This window comes from Bison bison, unplaced genomic scaffold (genome assembly GCF_000754665.1).
Source record: "Bison bison bison isolate TAMUID 2011002044 unplaced genomic scaffold, Bison_UMD1.0 scf7180017864184, whole genome shotgun sequence".
Classification (NCBI taxonomy): Eukaryota; Metazoa; Chordata; class Mammalia; order Artiodactyla; family Bovidae; genus Bison; species Bison bison.
This window is the reverse complement of record NW_011494756.1, coordinates 2,782,957-2,796,091: the sequence shown is the minus strand read 5'-3', so window position 1 is coordinate 2,796,091 and position 13,135 is coordinate 2,782,957. Positions and strand designations below refer to the sequence as shown.

Genomic DNA, 13,135 nt, shown 5'->3' with positions numbered 1-13,135 from the left:
ATGACTGATTTCCTTTAGGATTGACTGGTTTGATCTCCTTGCCATCGAAGGGACTCTCAAGAGTCTTCTCCAACAGCACAGTTCAAAAGCATCAATTCTTCGGCACTCAGCTTTCTTTATAGTCCAACTCTCACATCCATACATGACAACTGGAAAAACCATTGCTTTGACTCTGAGGACCTTTATTGGCAAAGTAATGTCTCTGCTTTTTAATATGCTGTCTAGGTTGGTCATAGCTTTTCTTCCAAGAAGAAGCATCTTTTAATTCCATGGCCGCAGTCACCGTCTGCAGTGATTTGAGAGCCCCCAAAAATAAAGATCTGTTAGGACCTGCCAGATTACCCTAAGTTGCAGTGACGCTTACAGGAAATTTGTAAAGGATTTAGAACTGCAAACACTTAGCAAAGACGCTACGTGTGCACATGGTGTAAGTCGCTTCAGTCGTGTCCAACTCTTGGTGACCCTATGGACCAAAGCCCTTCAAAGATATTGACCCCCAAAGAGCCCTAAAGCATGACTGGCTCTCCTTAATTCACAAGCAACCCTCAGAAGGCAGCAGCGTGTCTTAAGCCCATGAAACCAAAGGACAGAACCAGCAGGGAAAGGACTTAGCAGAAAAACCACGTGCCCTGCCTGGAAATGACCAGATAGGTTTTAACCTATAGAAGAGTATGGACTGTAAGTGCCAAGGGTTTCAGAAGTTCATTTGAGATATGCCTCGCAACTCTCCAGGCTTGATGATGAAAGAAAGACTCACAGTACCATCTGTCATCACGGAAAACCCAAGGGGCCCCAGAGCCTCTTCCACACTGAGCAGCTGATGCGGATTTAGTCAATCTGGACAGTTATTTATGCGTTGAGGTCACACTTTGGCCAATCTTTTGCTTACGACTTTAACCAAATAAAGCCTTCCCTCTCCACATGTCTCTTGCCAAAGTCAGGTCGAGAGATGGTTCTTTGAGAGGATTATTTTGGCAGGAGATACAGGGGTCCTCTCACACAAACACAGTAACAAAGCCTGATGATACACCAGTCAGGGAGCTAAACGATGTTAAAGCTGAGAAGCAAACTAAAGTCCTTTCCTTTGCCCTTCTTGTTCTTTGAGAGGTTTTGTTTGTTTAACAAAAATGTTCCCCACATGTCAATGAAAGGCCCAAAGAGAAATAGTTTACCTCAGAGGGGCTTGGCTTTTAGAGTTTTCCCATTTGATCTTCCTCTTGTTCTTTCTTTGTTCTACTTCAAGACACACTGGTCTCTAACTTCTCCAGTATATTTTCGCTGGAAATATACTAGGCTGACACCTTCAAGAAGAGAGATTGACATATACGCATCATACTGTGTAGCACAGGTTAGCACATTACTCAGTGCTCCGTGGTGACCTAAGCGGGAAGGAAACCCACGAAAGAGGGGATAAATGGATACATATGACTGATGCACTCTGCTGTGCAGCAGAAACTAACACAACATTGTAAAGCAACTGTATTCCAATTGAGGAAAGAGAGAGAGGTGGAAATAAACCCTAGTGTCTGTGAATTGCTAAATTACATATGTCCACTTGTAACCAAGAATTTAAACCCTGAGCCAAAACACAGGAGGAGAAAGAAAAAGCCCTTCCTTGTTTGTTGTAAACATTGTCTGTGATTCCATGTGGCTTGGAGGAGCTTCAGTGAGACCCAGGCTGGTCACTCCACTCTCAGAGTCACTAGCCAGGTACCTGAGCAGTTACTTCAGTCCTCTGGGCCTCGGTTTCCTTATACGTAAGAAGAGAGAATTGAACAAAATGACCCTTAAGGTTCCTCCCTGAGCCTTAGTTATGCTGGAAACCTTAATTCCCTATTCAAACCTGTACATGTTGTGAGGTGCAGTGAGATGGAAGAGGCCCTGGAATTTTATGCTTCGTTTCATCCTCCTGGAAATGAAGGAGTTGGATTCAAAGAAAGCTGAATCCTCAACTGCATCCAGTGTTCTGTCACATAGAGTTTGATGAAGCTCCCTCCCAATCTGTACCAGATGGGTTTATCGCATGGAAATTTTTGGAGAAATACTTGATGGACCTGTACGCAAAATGAGACCTGTCCCCTCGGATCACTGGATCACAAGAGGCGAGTCTGGCATCCTATCTCTTGGCTATTGAGCCTCATCATTATGAATGACGGTTCTCAGTTCACCACAAAGGGGAGGAGCTAAGAGCCTTATACTGGGACTGTTAAGATGGGGTGACTCTCCAAATACCCTCTTTCTATATTCTGAACCATACTATAAGAGAGAAAAGTCCTTGCTCCTGCGTACCTAGTTATTACTTCACTTAAAACAAAAATGTATTTAAGGAAGAGGGAAAGATCCAAATGATATTCAAAGCGAATATTATGGGTGGAAAAGTAGGGAGAAAAACATCCACTCAGATAGTACCGAGTAGCCAGGAATTTATGGGAACAATTTATGGATATCTCAGGAACCAGAGTATAAGAAGATAAAGGGAAATCAAATGCTTTGTAGGAGACAGAGTCCTCTGAAACACTATTAAAAGTATCAGTCCAGTTCAGTTCTTCAGTCCCTCAGTTGTATCCAACTCTTTGCAGCCCCGTGGACTGCAGCACACCAGGCTTAATCATTAACTTTTTTGCTATAAAGGAAATGAAGAAAATTATTCACAGCTTCTTAAAATAATGAAACAAATATTAAGGAATGTGGAAATAAGAGCAAATTTAAAAAAATAATATCTGTATTCCAAATTTTGCACTGATTACAAAGCAGTTGGTGTTAGGTGAATTTTTCTGTTATGTGTTATGCTTCAACTAAAAGTTTTTAGAAAGCAAATTTCTTAATTTAAAAAGGTTTTTTTTTTTTTGAGGGGAACAGAAGATAATTACGGAGAAGGCAATGGCACCCCACTCCAGTACTCTTTTGCCTGGAAAATCCCATGGATGGAGGAGCCTGGTGGGCCGCAGTCCATGGGGTCGCTAAGAGTCGGACTCGACTGAACGACTTCACTTTCACTTTCATGCATTAGAGAAGGAAATGGCAACCCACTCCAGTGTTCTTGCCTGGAGAATCCCAGAGACAGGGGAGCCTGGTGGGCTGCCGTCTATGGGGTTGCACAGAGTCAGACACGACTGAAGCAACTTAGCAGCAGCAGAAGCAGCAGAAGATAATTAAGATGGAAATATGCTCAGCTGGCTGTACACTTACTGCTGTTGACAGTGAATATGGAGAGTTCTTCACGGGATACAGGAATTTAGGAATACAGCTTGTCAAAGGCAGACCTAACTTCCAAAGTCCTCAGTTAAAGAGTAATCATGGGAGGAGTTTCAATTAAGAGCATCCTAAGTGAAACCCAGCTGACAGTGGCTGAAACAAATAGTGGTTTACTTTCCTTATCTAAAAAGTAAGTCCAGAGTGGGTGGTTTCAGCCATTTATTCAGCTACTGGAAGATGCCATCCAGGACCCAGACATTTTTCATCTTTCCCTTTCTCCATACTTAACAGGTTGGTCTTCACCTGATCAGGCCTCATATGCCCAAAATGGCTGCCATAACCCCAGGCATTGTCTCTGTGTCCAAGGAAAGAAAAAGAAGAAGGCCAACACCAAGTATATCTTTCTCTTTATCAGGAAAGCAAAAGCCTTTTTATTGGTCATAACTTTAGCACATGACCCCCCTTAGCTGCCTCTACAGTGGGAATTAGACAGGGAGAGGAACGTTGAGAATGACTGTCGGGTTAACCAAAAAAGCAGTGTCTGCCAGAGAATGCATCTTGAAGAGAATAATCCTGTAGCTTGTTATTGGGAAGAAGTAAGGAGAGAGGCCCTCTGGGGATATGGGTCAGGACTGCAAACATTTCTAATAAAAATCATTAAATCGTGGTTTTGGGGTTAAGACACCATTCAGAAAGCAAGTAGCCTTATTTTTTACCCCGAATTGGCCATTAGCTTTAACTAACACTGTTTCCAAGCCTCAGTCTTTCACAGTATAAAATAAGAATAATGTTTATTCCCTGCCAAACTTGGGTCCTTTCATTCAGTCATTCCCTTCTTCAACAACTGTCTACTTCCCACCTGCTATGTATCAGGTCTGTGCCTATGCCCAGGATGCATAAATAAATCCTCCAGAACCCCCTCCCTCAATGACTCACCTTCGAGAGGGGAAGCCAGAGAACATGATTAATGAGCACTGTTGCATGTCGAGCTCACTGGGTGCTCTGTGTTAAAAAGACATATAATATGTTAATAGAAGATATGTAGACATGATATAGCAGGTAAGGTGGTGCAATCCCGTGTCCAAGAAAAGTGCTTTGGGGCAGAGAAGGGAAGAGGACACATTGCCTGGGGAACTGGGAAGGGCTTGACCAAGGAGATGCTGTCTGAGACAGGACTTGATAGTGAGCTGGAGTCGGTGTGCGGCAGAGGCGCCAGAGGCGCCAGAGGCGGGGAGTCACTTCTGGTGAGGCATAGTTGATTTGAAAGTGTTGAAGGCTCCAGAAGCGGGGAGATGGTTGGAGTCAGTGTGTGGACGATCTGAGGAGCCCTGTGCAGGAGGAGTTTGGCCTGGGGGAGCCACTGGGAGCTCAGGACGAGACATGACCTGCCTTGTGCCTCAGAAAGGTCATCTGGGAACCTCCAGGAGGGGCTGGTGGAATGGTACCCACGAGTCTGTTTCGGAGGCTTTGGCAGTGTTCCTGGTGAGCGATGATGACTCAGGTAAGCAGTAGCCAGGCCAGTTCATTTGGTTTCCGGAGGAGGAGACGATGGAGCACGGTACCTGTGACTGAATCAAGCCGAAAGATGCACACCCTAGCGGCACTTGCCACTTGCCCCACAGTGGTTTTCTTAACGTAGGGCTACAGTCTGTATCACTAATGCAAAGAAATTAGGCCTGCACATCCATTTTTATAAACATTTATCTATAGGGTTCACAATCTAAATAGTTTACAGTATTTTTGGTAACTTTTGGTCCTCAAGAGCTGCAGGCAGTGCTTGGATCTCTTCCAGAATGTGTCCTGGAGAGCTGGTGGCCCCAGCTGCTGGGCCTCCATGGTGCTGGAACCAGCCCTGCTTCCAGAAGGCAGACGGTGGTCCTAAGCAGGGTCTTGCAAGGCGTCCGTCACCTTCAGCTGTCGCTCTCGAACCAGCTTTTGGTGACCGACTGGATGTGCTAAAAGACAGAGAGAGGGCGGGAGGAATCAAAACAGGTTCTGAGGTTTCTCTCACCGGGCAGGTGACACCATCCCCAGGAAACGTGGAGGAACATGGCACCCCTTGGGCTCCATTTCAGCTCTGGGGAGAGAAGAGCAAGTCTGATTTCAGTACTTGTTTGGGCAAAGTTCTAATTCCCCTCTTGCCCCTGCACCTCCATCCCCAGCCTCACCCCAATCTGATTTCAAGGTCATGTTCTGGGATGAGGCTGCGATGGCCTGCTTCTCTTGCTCCTGCGTGTGAAATGGCAACAGGTGGCCACAGCAAACGCAGACAGCAAGGAGGGAGAGGAGCTGGTCCCTGGACAGGGCTTGGGGCCCAGGCCGGGGCGGGTGGGGGCGCTGACCAGGGCTGAACACCCCCACCCTGCCTCACCGTGCCTCCAGGCAGTCCTTCTGCTTCCCCACAGCACAGCCTTCGTGGCTCTAACCGTTTTCTAGACCAGTGGAGGCAGTTGGACTTTTCATGATGCTTCAACGTCTCAAGCATGTGACTGATACTTGAAAGAATTACTAAGAGACTTCTCTCCTTATAATTGCATCTGCTTGTTCGGTCTGTGACCCAATTAGTTCATTCTTGTTGGGAGTGTATTGGAAGACCCTGTACCCTCTTGATCTCTCCTTACAATTATTACTGCCATCCTCCTTTGAAGCCCTGTTGTGATTACACACTTCAAAGCTACTGAAATGCCCTCTCATGCCGTGTGTGGAAATGCTCACAGCTCGGACTCAAGGACAGTCATCCGAGAGTGGTTCTTGTCCTCACATATCAGAGCCCCATAGCTCCCTTTGCGCTTTCTTTCCTCCACAGCTCCACCTCTTGCCCTGCTGAGGTTTGTAGTCACACATTCCTACTCTAATAAGAAGACTCAATCTTGTCTCTGGGGCCCAAAGAGCTACATTTAACAAACACGGATCAATCAATACATGGGCCTTATCAGTGTTAGGATTACTGGCAGGTGCCTCCCAGCAAACATTTTTACAGTTTCACCATCAGTCCCGCGCCCCTTCCAAACATACATTCATATTTGCCTTCCTTCCTGAGATTACACTATCTGGCAAGTCTGAATTCAAATGAAATTTGATCCAGTTGACTCACCCAAATGCAGGTGGAAGCCTGTATTTGTATCTGGGAAGCAGCTTCACCAAACTGGGGGAAATCAAGTTCTTTGTTCTGATGTTTATCTCTGCCCGGTGGTCTGAATGTTTTCATCTGCTTGATTTTATGGAACGTTCCTTCCACCATTTAATTATGGCCGCGTGGTATCTGGTGGTATAAAGCACCACCGTGCTGTAGGAACAGTCACAGTAATTTACTGAGATGAAGGACAAGATACTGACTCAGTAAACTATATGTCTTGCTCTCCAGGGTGAGGCTGAAAGCTGTAGTGGGCCCAGACAAGTGTCCTCATGAAAGTGGCCCCTTCCCCCTTTTTGATAACTCTGTCACCTCTTTCCTTATCTTACTGTTGAAGGAATGTTTATGTAATCCTTAAGTTTTGTGAGAAGCAATATGGACCTTCCCTGAGGGCTCATTGGTAAAGAATCCACGTGCAGTGCAGGAGAGGTGGGTTTGATCCCTGGGTCAGGAAGATCTCCTGGATAAGGAAATGGAAACCCACTCCAGTACTCTTGACTGGAGAATCCCATGGACAGAGGATAGATGAGAAAATAAAAGGTAACCCCATGGATGATGATGAGAAAATAAACCCTTTTTAAGATGTCAAAAGAAGGTATTGAGGTCCACGCAGGTCATTCATGGCTCTGAATTACTTACAGATGACTTGTGGCTCTCATTTTCCCAAGCATCATGAGACTTTTGGGGAATGTCTGGTTGTATACTCTTTCATGAGTGCGTTTTACATGGAGTAGAGTTTGACTCCACTCCGGCTGCTGTAACAAAATACCATAGACTGGGTAGCTTATAAACAAAAAGATGTACTGCACACAGGCCTGGAGGCTGGAAGCCCTGGCAAGGGCCTTCTTCCAGGACACAGACTGCCTATGTCCTGCTGAGTCCTCATATAGCAAAGGGGGCAGGGAACCCTGTGGGGCCTCTTCTTTAAGGACACTAATCCCACTCGTAAGAATGCACCCACATGACCTAATCACCTTCCAGGGATCCCACCTCTAAAAAACCACCACTTTGAACATTAGGGTTTCAATGTATCACTTTGGGGGGACTCACACATTCAGACCATAGCAAGCAGTACACGGTTGTCATCCTTGAGTCTGGGTACCACTGGTTCCTCTTTAAGGATTTTGCACAACCCAGAACATAGGGCAAAACGTTTTGGGCATAAAGGACCATGAAAGTGTAATCCTTTCAAGAGATTGAACCCTCTGTTTTTACATCAGAATCTGAGCTTTGGCATTCTTGATTTACTGTCTGGTGGCAAGAGTCTGCAGGCTTCCCAGATGGCGCTAGTGGTAAAGAACTCACCTACCAACGCAGGAGACGCGCGTTCAGTCTCTGGGTCCGGAAGATCCCCTGGAGGAGGAAATGGCAACCCACTCCAGTATTCTTGCCTGGAGAATCCTATGGACAGAGGAGGCTGGTGGGCTACAGTCCATGGAGTTGCAAAGATTTAGACATGACTGAAGTGACTCAGTACACACACACAGGCAAGAGTCTGCATTTCTGGAATTTTAACGTGCAACTCAACCGTTCACTCACTCAGCACCTTTTATAGAGTGCCTGCTGTATCTGGAGCAGAGTGCTATGCCATGCTGTCAACCTGCTGAAGGGCTGGGTCCACAGACCTTTAGTGAGGAAGGAGAGAAACCACGGGAGACTTGACTAAAACTGGGATCCATTTGCCACCACAGTTTTCAAGAATGGCCTTCTTAGAGGCAGGAGAGGAGCATGAAAACCAGAGGTTGCTTGCAGTTCACCAGCCACCTTCTTTAGAAGCAAACCTTGGCTTAAGTTGAATGTTGAACATTAACTTGAATGTTGACCAGGCAGAAACGTGTTTCCATCGCCTTGTTTTATTCCTCACACTGCTTTGTTCTTTTGGCCCAGAAACAGAAAAGATAGTCCTCGAGGCAGGAAACGGGTTGCCCTCCTGGAAATTCAACGACCAGCTCTTCCCCTGTGACGTGTGTGGGAAAGTATTTGGGCGGCAGCAGACGCTGTCCCGACACCTGTCTCTGCACACAGGTGAGTCGGGGCCTTCCCCCTCGCACCACTGGCTTCTTCATGATCAAGAATCTGTGTTTCTGAGCTTCCCTGGTGGTCCAGTGGTTAAGACTCCGTGCTTCCAGTCCTGGGGTGTAGGTTCGCTCCCTGGTCAGGGAACTAGGGTCCCACATGCCACTTGGTGTGGACAAAAAAAAAAAAATTTTTTTTTTTAATTAAACCAGGAAGTGGTATAAATGTTTTTATCCTGACCTTTTCAAGTCATTTTACCTGGCACGTTCAAATAAGGCTCTGGAAAGTGTTTTTTATTTGTACTGAAAGGATCTATTGCATTCAAGGAGGATTGATGAGAAAGGATTCACATTTAGGAGTGTTCAGGTGAAATTTTTCACCTCTAAGGAGTTTATTGCTCTCATCTTGAAGGCATAGGGGGTGGGTGGCTGCACTCTTTCTTACTGGATTCATCTCATTGTGGTAGGTGGGAGGAAGGGGAAAGAGCACCTTGGTGGAGAAATAGTGTCTGTCTTTATTTATGTATGATAAGAGAATTATGGTTGATTCTGAGTGTTGGGAAGTGGAAACCCCAATAAATAGTAACTTAATCAATGCAATGATAATAAGCTAGGACAAAAAGAAGTGAGGTAAAATCAATATTAAACAGAAAGCAAGATGGAAATAAGAAAATGAGGTGTTTGAATTTTTACACTGAAGATCAGCCTTGTTGAAAAATTCAAATGTGTCTTGTTTAGAGCAAACAGAAAAGGATAAAATAAAAGTTTTATGTATCACACAAAACAAAAAAGCAAGACAGTATTAGTATAACAAGATTAATTTTCTCTTTATCTATTTTTTAATATTTTGAATCTTAAATATTAAACCAGTAAAGACCAAATTTAGTCATATACTTAGCCACAAAGAAAACTTTCACTTGTTCAAAAAAGTAGAATTTCTGTGTGCCACATTCTCTGAATATACTTCAATGAAATTTAAAATAACCAAGGGTCCATAAAACGCCCTACCTAATCAGATCAAAGGAAATGAAGAAAATCACAAATTCCAGACATCTAGGAGGAATGAAAGGGGAACATTCATACCTAAACCTGGAACAAACAGCTGCAGCTCCGGACTGAGGAACATTTATGGACTTAAATGTTTTAATTAGAAGGGAAGAAAAACAAAAATAAAGTAACTTAGCACTCATCCTAAAGAATTAGTAAAAGAACAAATTCTAGGAAGAAGATCATAAATGCATAAATCCCTTTAAGTCTGTTTAAGAAAAACAGAGGCTAAAGTATTCAAAATCAGTAATGAAAAAGGAATCCTAACTCTTCTCGTATACATTTTCAGTTATTACAAAATGTCCCTGTGCTGGACGATGCATCTTTGAGTCTAGTTTGTACCTCCCGCTTCCCCACCCCTAACTTCCCCTCCCCTCCAGTAGTAACCACTGGTTTGTTCTCTATTTCTGGGAGTCTGCTTCTTTTTTGTTGTTGTTGAATTACTAGTTTGCTTTATTTTTTAGATTCCACATGTAATCGATACTGTACAATATTTGTCTTTGTCTGGCTTATTTCACTTGACATAATAGCCTCCAAGTCCATCCACGTTGCTGCAAATAGCAAAATTTCATTTATTTTTATGGCTGAGTAATATTTCTCTAGGGGTTCCTTGGTGGCTCAGTGGTCAAGAATCTGCCTGCAGTGCCGGAGATGCAGGTTCAATCCCTGGGTCGGGAAGATCCCCTGGAGGAAGGCCTGGCAACCCACGCTGTGTTCTTGCCTGGAGAATTCCATGGACAGAGGAGCCTGGTGATCTACAGTCCATGAGGTTGCAAAGAGTCAGACACAACTGAAGTGACTTAGCATGCATACATGCAATATTTCATTGATGTAGCTACCACATCTTGCTTATCCACTCATCTATTAATGGACATTTATGTTGGGAAGCCTGATTTCTAATACAGATGTTATTAAAGAATTACTGGAAAATAAAGGCAACTCAGTGGCAAAAAAAAAAAAGCTGAAAACTTTAAATGACATAGATAATTTAAGCAAAATTTCCAAAATTGACTGAAGCTGGTGGGAAGAAACTTGGACTGTAGCCTGCCAGGTTTCTCTGTCCATGAGATTCTCCAGGCAAGAATACTGGAGTAGGTTGCCATGCCCTCCTCAAATAAACTGGTTGCCAAAGGGGAATTTGGAAAGATGAGGAGACAATAAAGTATCAGGTCCAGAAACGTTTCCAGCTGGGTTCTTTTTTAACCTGTCAAGACTAGAAAATTCTGATATTGTTAAACTACTCCAAATGATAGAAAAAGATAACGACTTTCCTGGTGGTCCAGTGGTTAAGACTCCATGCTTCCACTGCAGGGGATGAGGGTTTGATCCTAGTTGAGGAACTAAGATCCCACATTCCACAGGGGCATGGCCAAAAAAAGGAAAAAGAAAAAGCTCAATGGTTCACTTTGTGGAGAAATTGTAATCTTAATACCAAAACTTAACAATCTTAATATCAAAGCTTAACAACCTCGCTTATTAATAGAAATGCAAAAATTCTAAAGAAAAGACTATTCTCTCTACACTGTAGGGCTCCTCCTGCGCGGCCCTGCCTGAACCCAAGCCACCAGCACCTCAGATGTTGGGGACCACCTATAATAATAATGATGCCTTAAATTTTGTGGCAGAAAACTTTTTTTTTTGCACTCTACCCCATCATGTAGATAAGACAGACAGGTATTTTCTTTAAGACAAGCCCCGTATTACAAAGTCAGAGCTAAGGACAGAAAAGGAAATTGTCCTTTTCTTCCTCTGCTGCCATCTGTTATCTTTGGCTGTACCTAAAAGCAAAGCCGGCTCCTTTTACTTTAATTTACTTGATTACTCAAATGAATTCAGAATGCCACTCTGAAAATGGCCCTGAAACATTGTCAGTTTTATGAAAGGGATTCTATTAAGAAATATAATTAAAGTTTTTTATTTTATTTATATACCATGAAAATTTCCAATTCAATTATTTCATCTGATCCATTTTTTCCCCCTTTAATTTCCTTCGTGTTTGTTTCTTGACTGACCCAGGCCTGGAGCTTAGGGAAAATGATGGTGTGTCTCTTACACGCCAGCCCTGGGCAGGCTGATTCACATGCCCTTCCTCAGCTCAGCACCCACCCTGGACCCACACACCTGGGGGCTTGGATACATACACACACACACACACACACACACACAGTATTCTTGTAGCCTGTATGGGGCTCACGTTATCAGGAAGAGAGGTCTATGTGTATCCAGAAAACAGATGGTCCAGTCACCCTGGAATTTTCTTTTATCTTTGAAAGTATAAATGTAGGAGCCACGAGGTGAAGACTTTATGTGCATGTCTGCTCAGCTGTGTTCGTCTCTTTGCAACCGCATGGACTGTAGCCCAGCAGACTCCTCTGTCCATGGGCTTTCCCAGGCAGGAAAACTGGAGTGTTGCCATGCCCTCCTCCAGGGGATTTTTCCCAACCTAGGGATCAAACCCGCGTCTCCTGTGTCTCCTGCAATGGCAGGTGGATTCTTTACCACTTGATCCATCACGGAAGACTCTTTAGATATTCACAGTTCCAGAGTGTTCGCTTTGTCCCCACTGGAGGTGAGATTTGCGCCCTCCTGTCCTGGATACCTCTGAGTGGCCTTTTGCAAGGTGTTGGGCTTTCGTTTCTGAGTGTGGTTTGGGTTCTCTCCTGTCCCTTCTCCCCCAGAGGAAAGAAAATACAAATGCCACTTGTGCCCCTATGCTGCTAAGTGCCGCGCAAACCTGAACCAGCACCTGACTGTCCACTCGGTGAAGCTGGTGAGCACGGACACCGAGGACATCGTCAGCGCCGTCACCTCCGAAGGCAGTGATGGGAAGAAGCACCCTTATTATTACAGGTGAGCCGCCGGTGGAACCCGCCGGTCCCGGCTGCCCAGGCCTTCTCGAACACTCCCTGCACGTCTGCTAGGGCACACGTGACAAAGTGTCTCGTCTCAGCCTCAGGGCTGTGCTTCCGTGTGGCTCTGACTCCTCTGCTGGCTTGGGTGGCCGGAAGAGTTAATTAAAAGGGAAATGGTCATGGAGGTGGTGCTGTGGGGTGGGGTCCGGAGAGAGGAAGGCTCTGGGGCTATTAGCTATGAGGTCCCTATAGCCGGGAAGCTCCCGCCTTTATCACTGAGCAACTCACTGCTTCCTGAGAACTATCCTAAGGAAAGAATGAGTCTGAGAACCGTGAGGTATTTCACGGTTTCATCCTTTCCCTTCGAGGTGTTATCCTTTAGTACCTGGAGCTGCCTGTTTCTCTTCCATAGTCAACCGTGAATCAGTATTTGGTGTGGTTGCTGTTTACAGCCTGACTTGTCAGGCTTGCAGAGTTTATCAGCACACCAGCTCTGCGAATATCTTGGCCAGGCTGTCCTGCATCCCTTTGCCCGAAGGAATCAGTTAGATGATGTAGAGCATCTGGAATCTGTAATTTTGAATTAACTGTATGATTATTTAGTATCATTATAGCATGAATGGGATTGTTACATTATGCGGGCATTTAATCCATCTGGCACGGTGACCACTTCCGAGCTGTCCCAGAAAGCGGAGGAGTTTCCTAATGCCTAGCCCTTTGGTGGGACCAAAGCAAGTCAAGGTCGTCGGGTTTTGGGAGGGGACCACGTGCTCCTGAGTAGCCTCCGTTTAGAAGCTCACACATCACTCTTTCGGTCCAGCTGTCACGTGTGTGGATTTGAGACGGAGCTCAACGTCCAATTTGTCAGCCACATGTCACTCCACGTGGACAAG

The 13,135-nt window shown here is 44.9% G+C and overlaps 1 protein-coding gene across 1 annotated transcript in view; it reads left to right on the top strand.

Moving 5' to 3' along the window:
- Positions 1–13,135, top strand: part of ZNF827 (zinc finger protein 827) — a gene marked incomplete at its 5' end in the record, with an annotated part of 157,663 nt that overhangs the window by 124,850 nt on the left and 19,678 nt on the right. Inside the window, 3 exons of the mRNA XM_010843699.1 lie at positions 8,216–8,353; positions 12,069–12,240; positions 13,063–13,133. Coding sequence (XP_010842001.1) covers positions 8,216–8,353; positions 12,069–12,240; positions 13,063–13,133 — 381 coding nt within the window. The remainder of the gene's footprint in view (positions 1–8,215; positions 8,354–12,068; positions 12,241–13,062; positions 13,134–13,135) is intronic.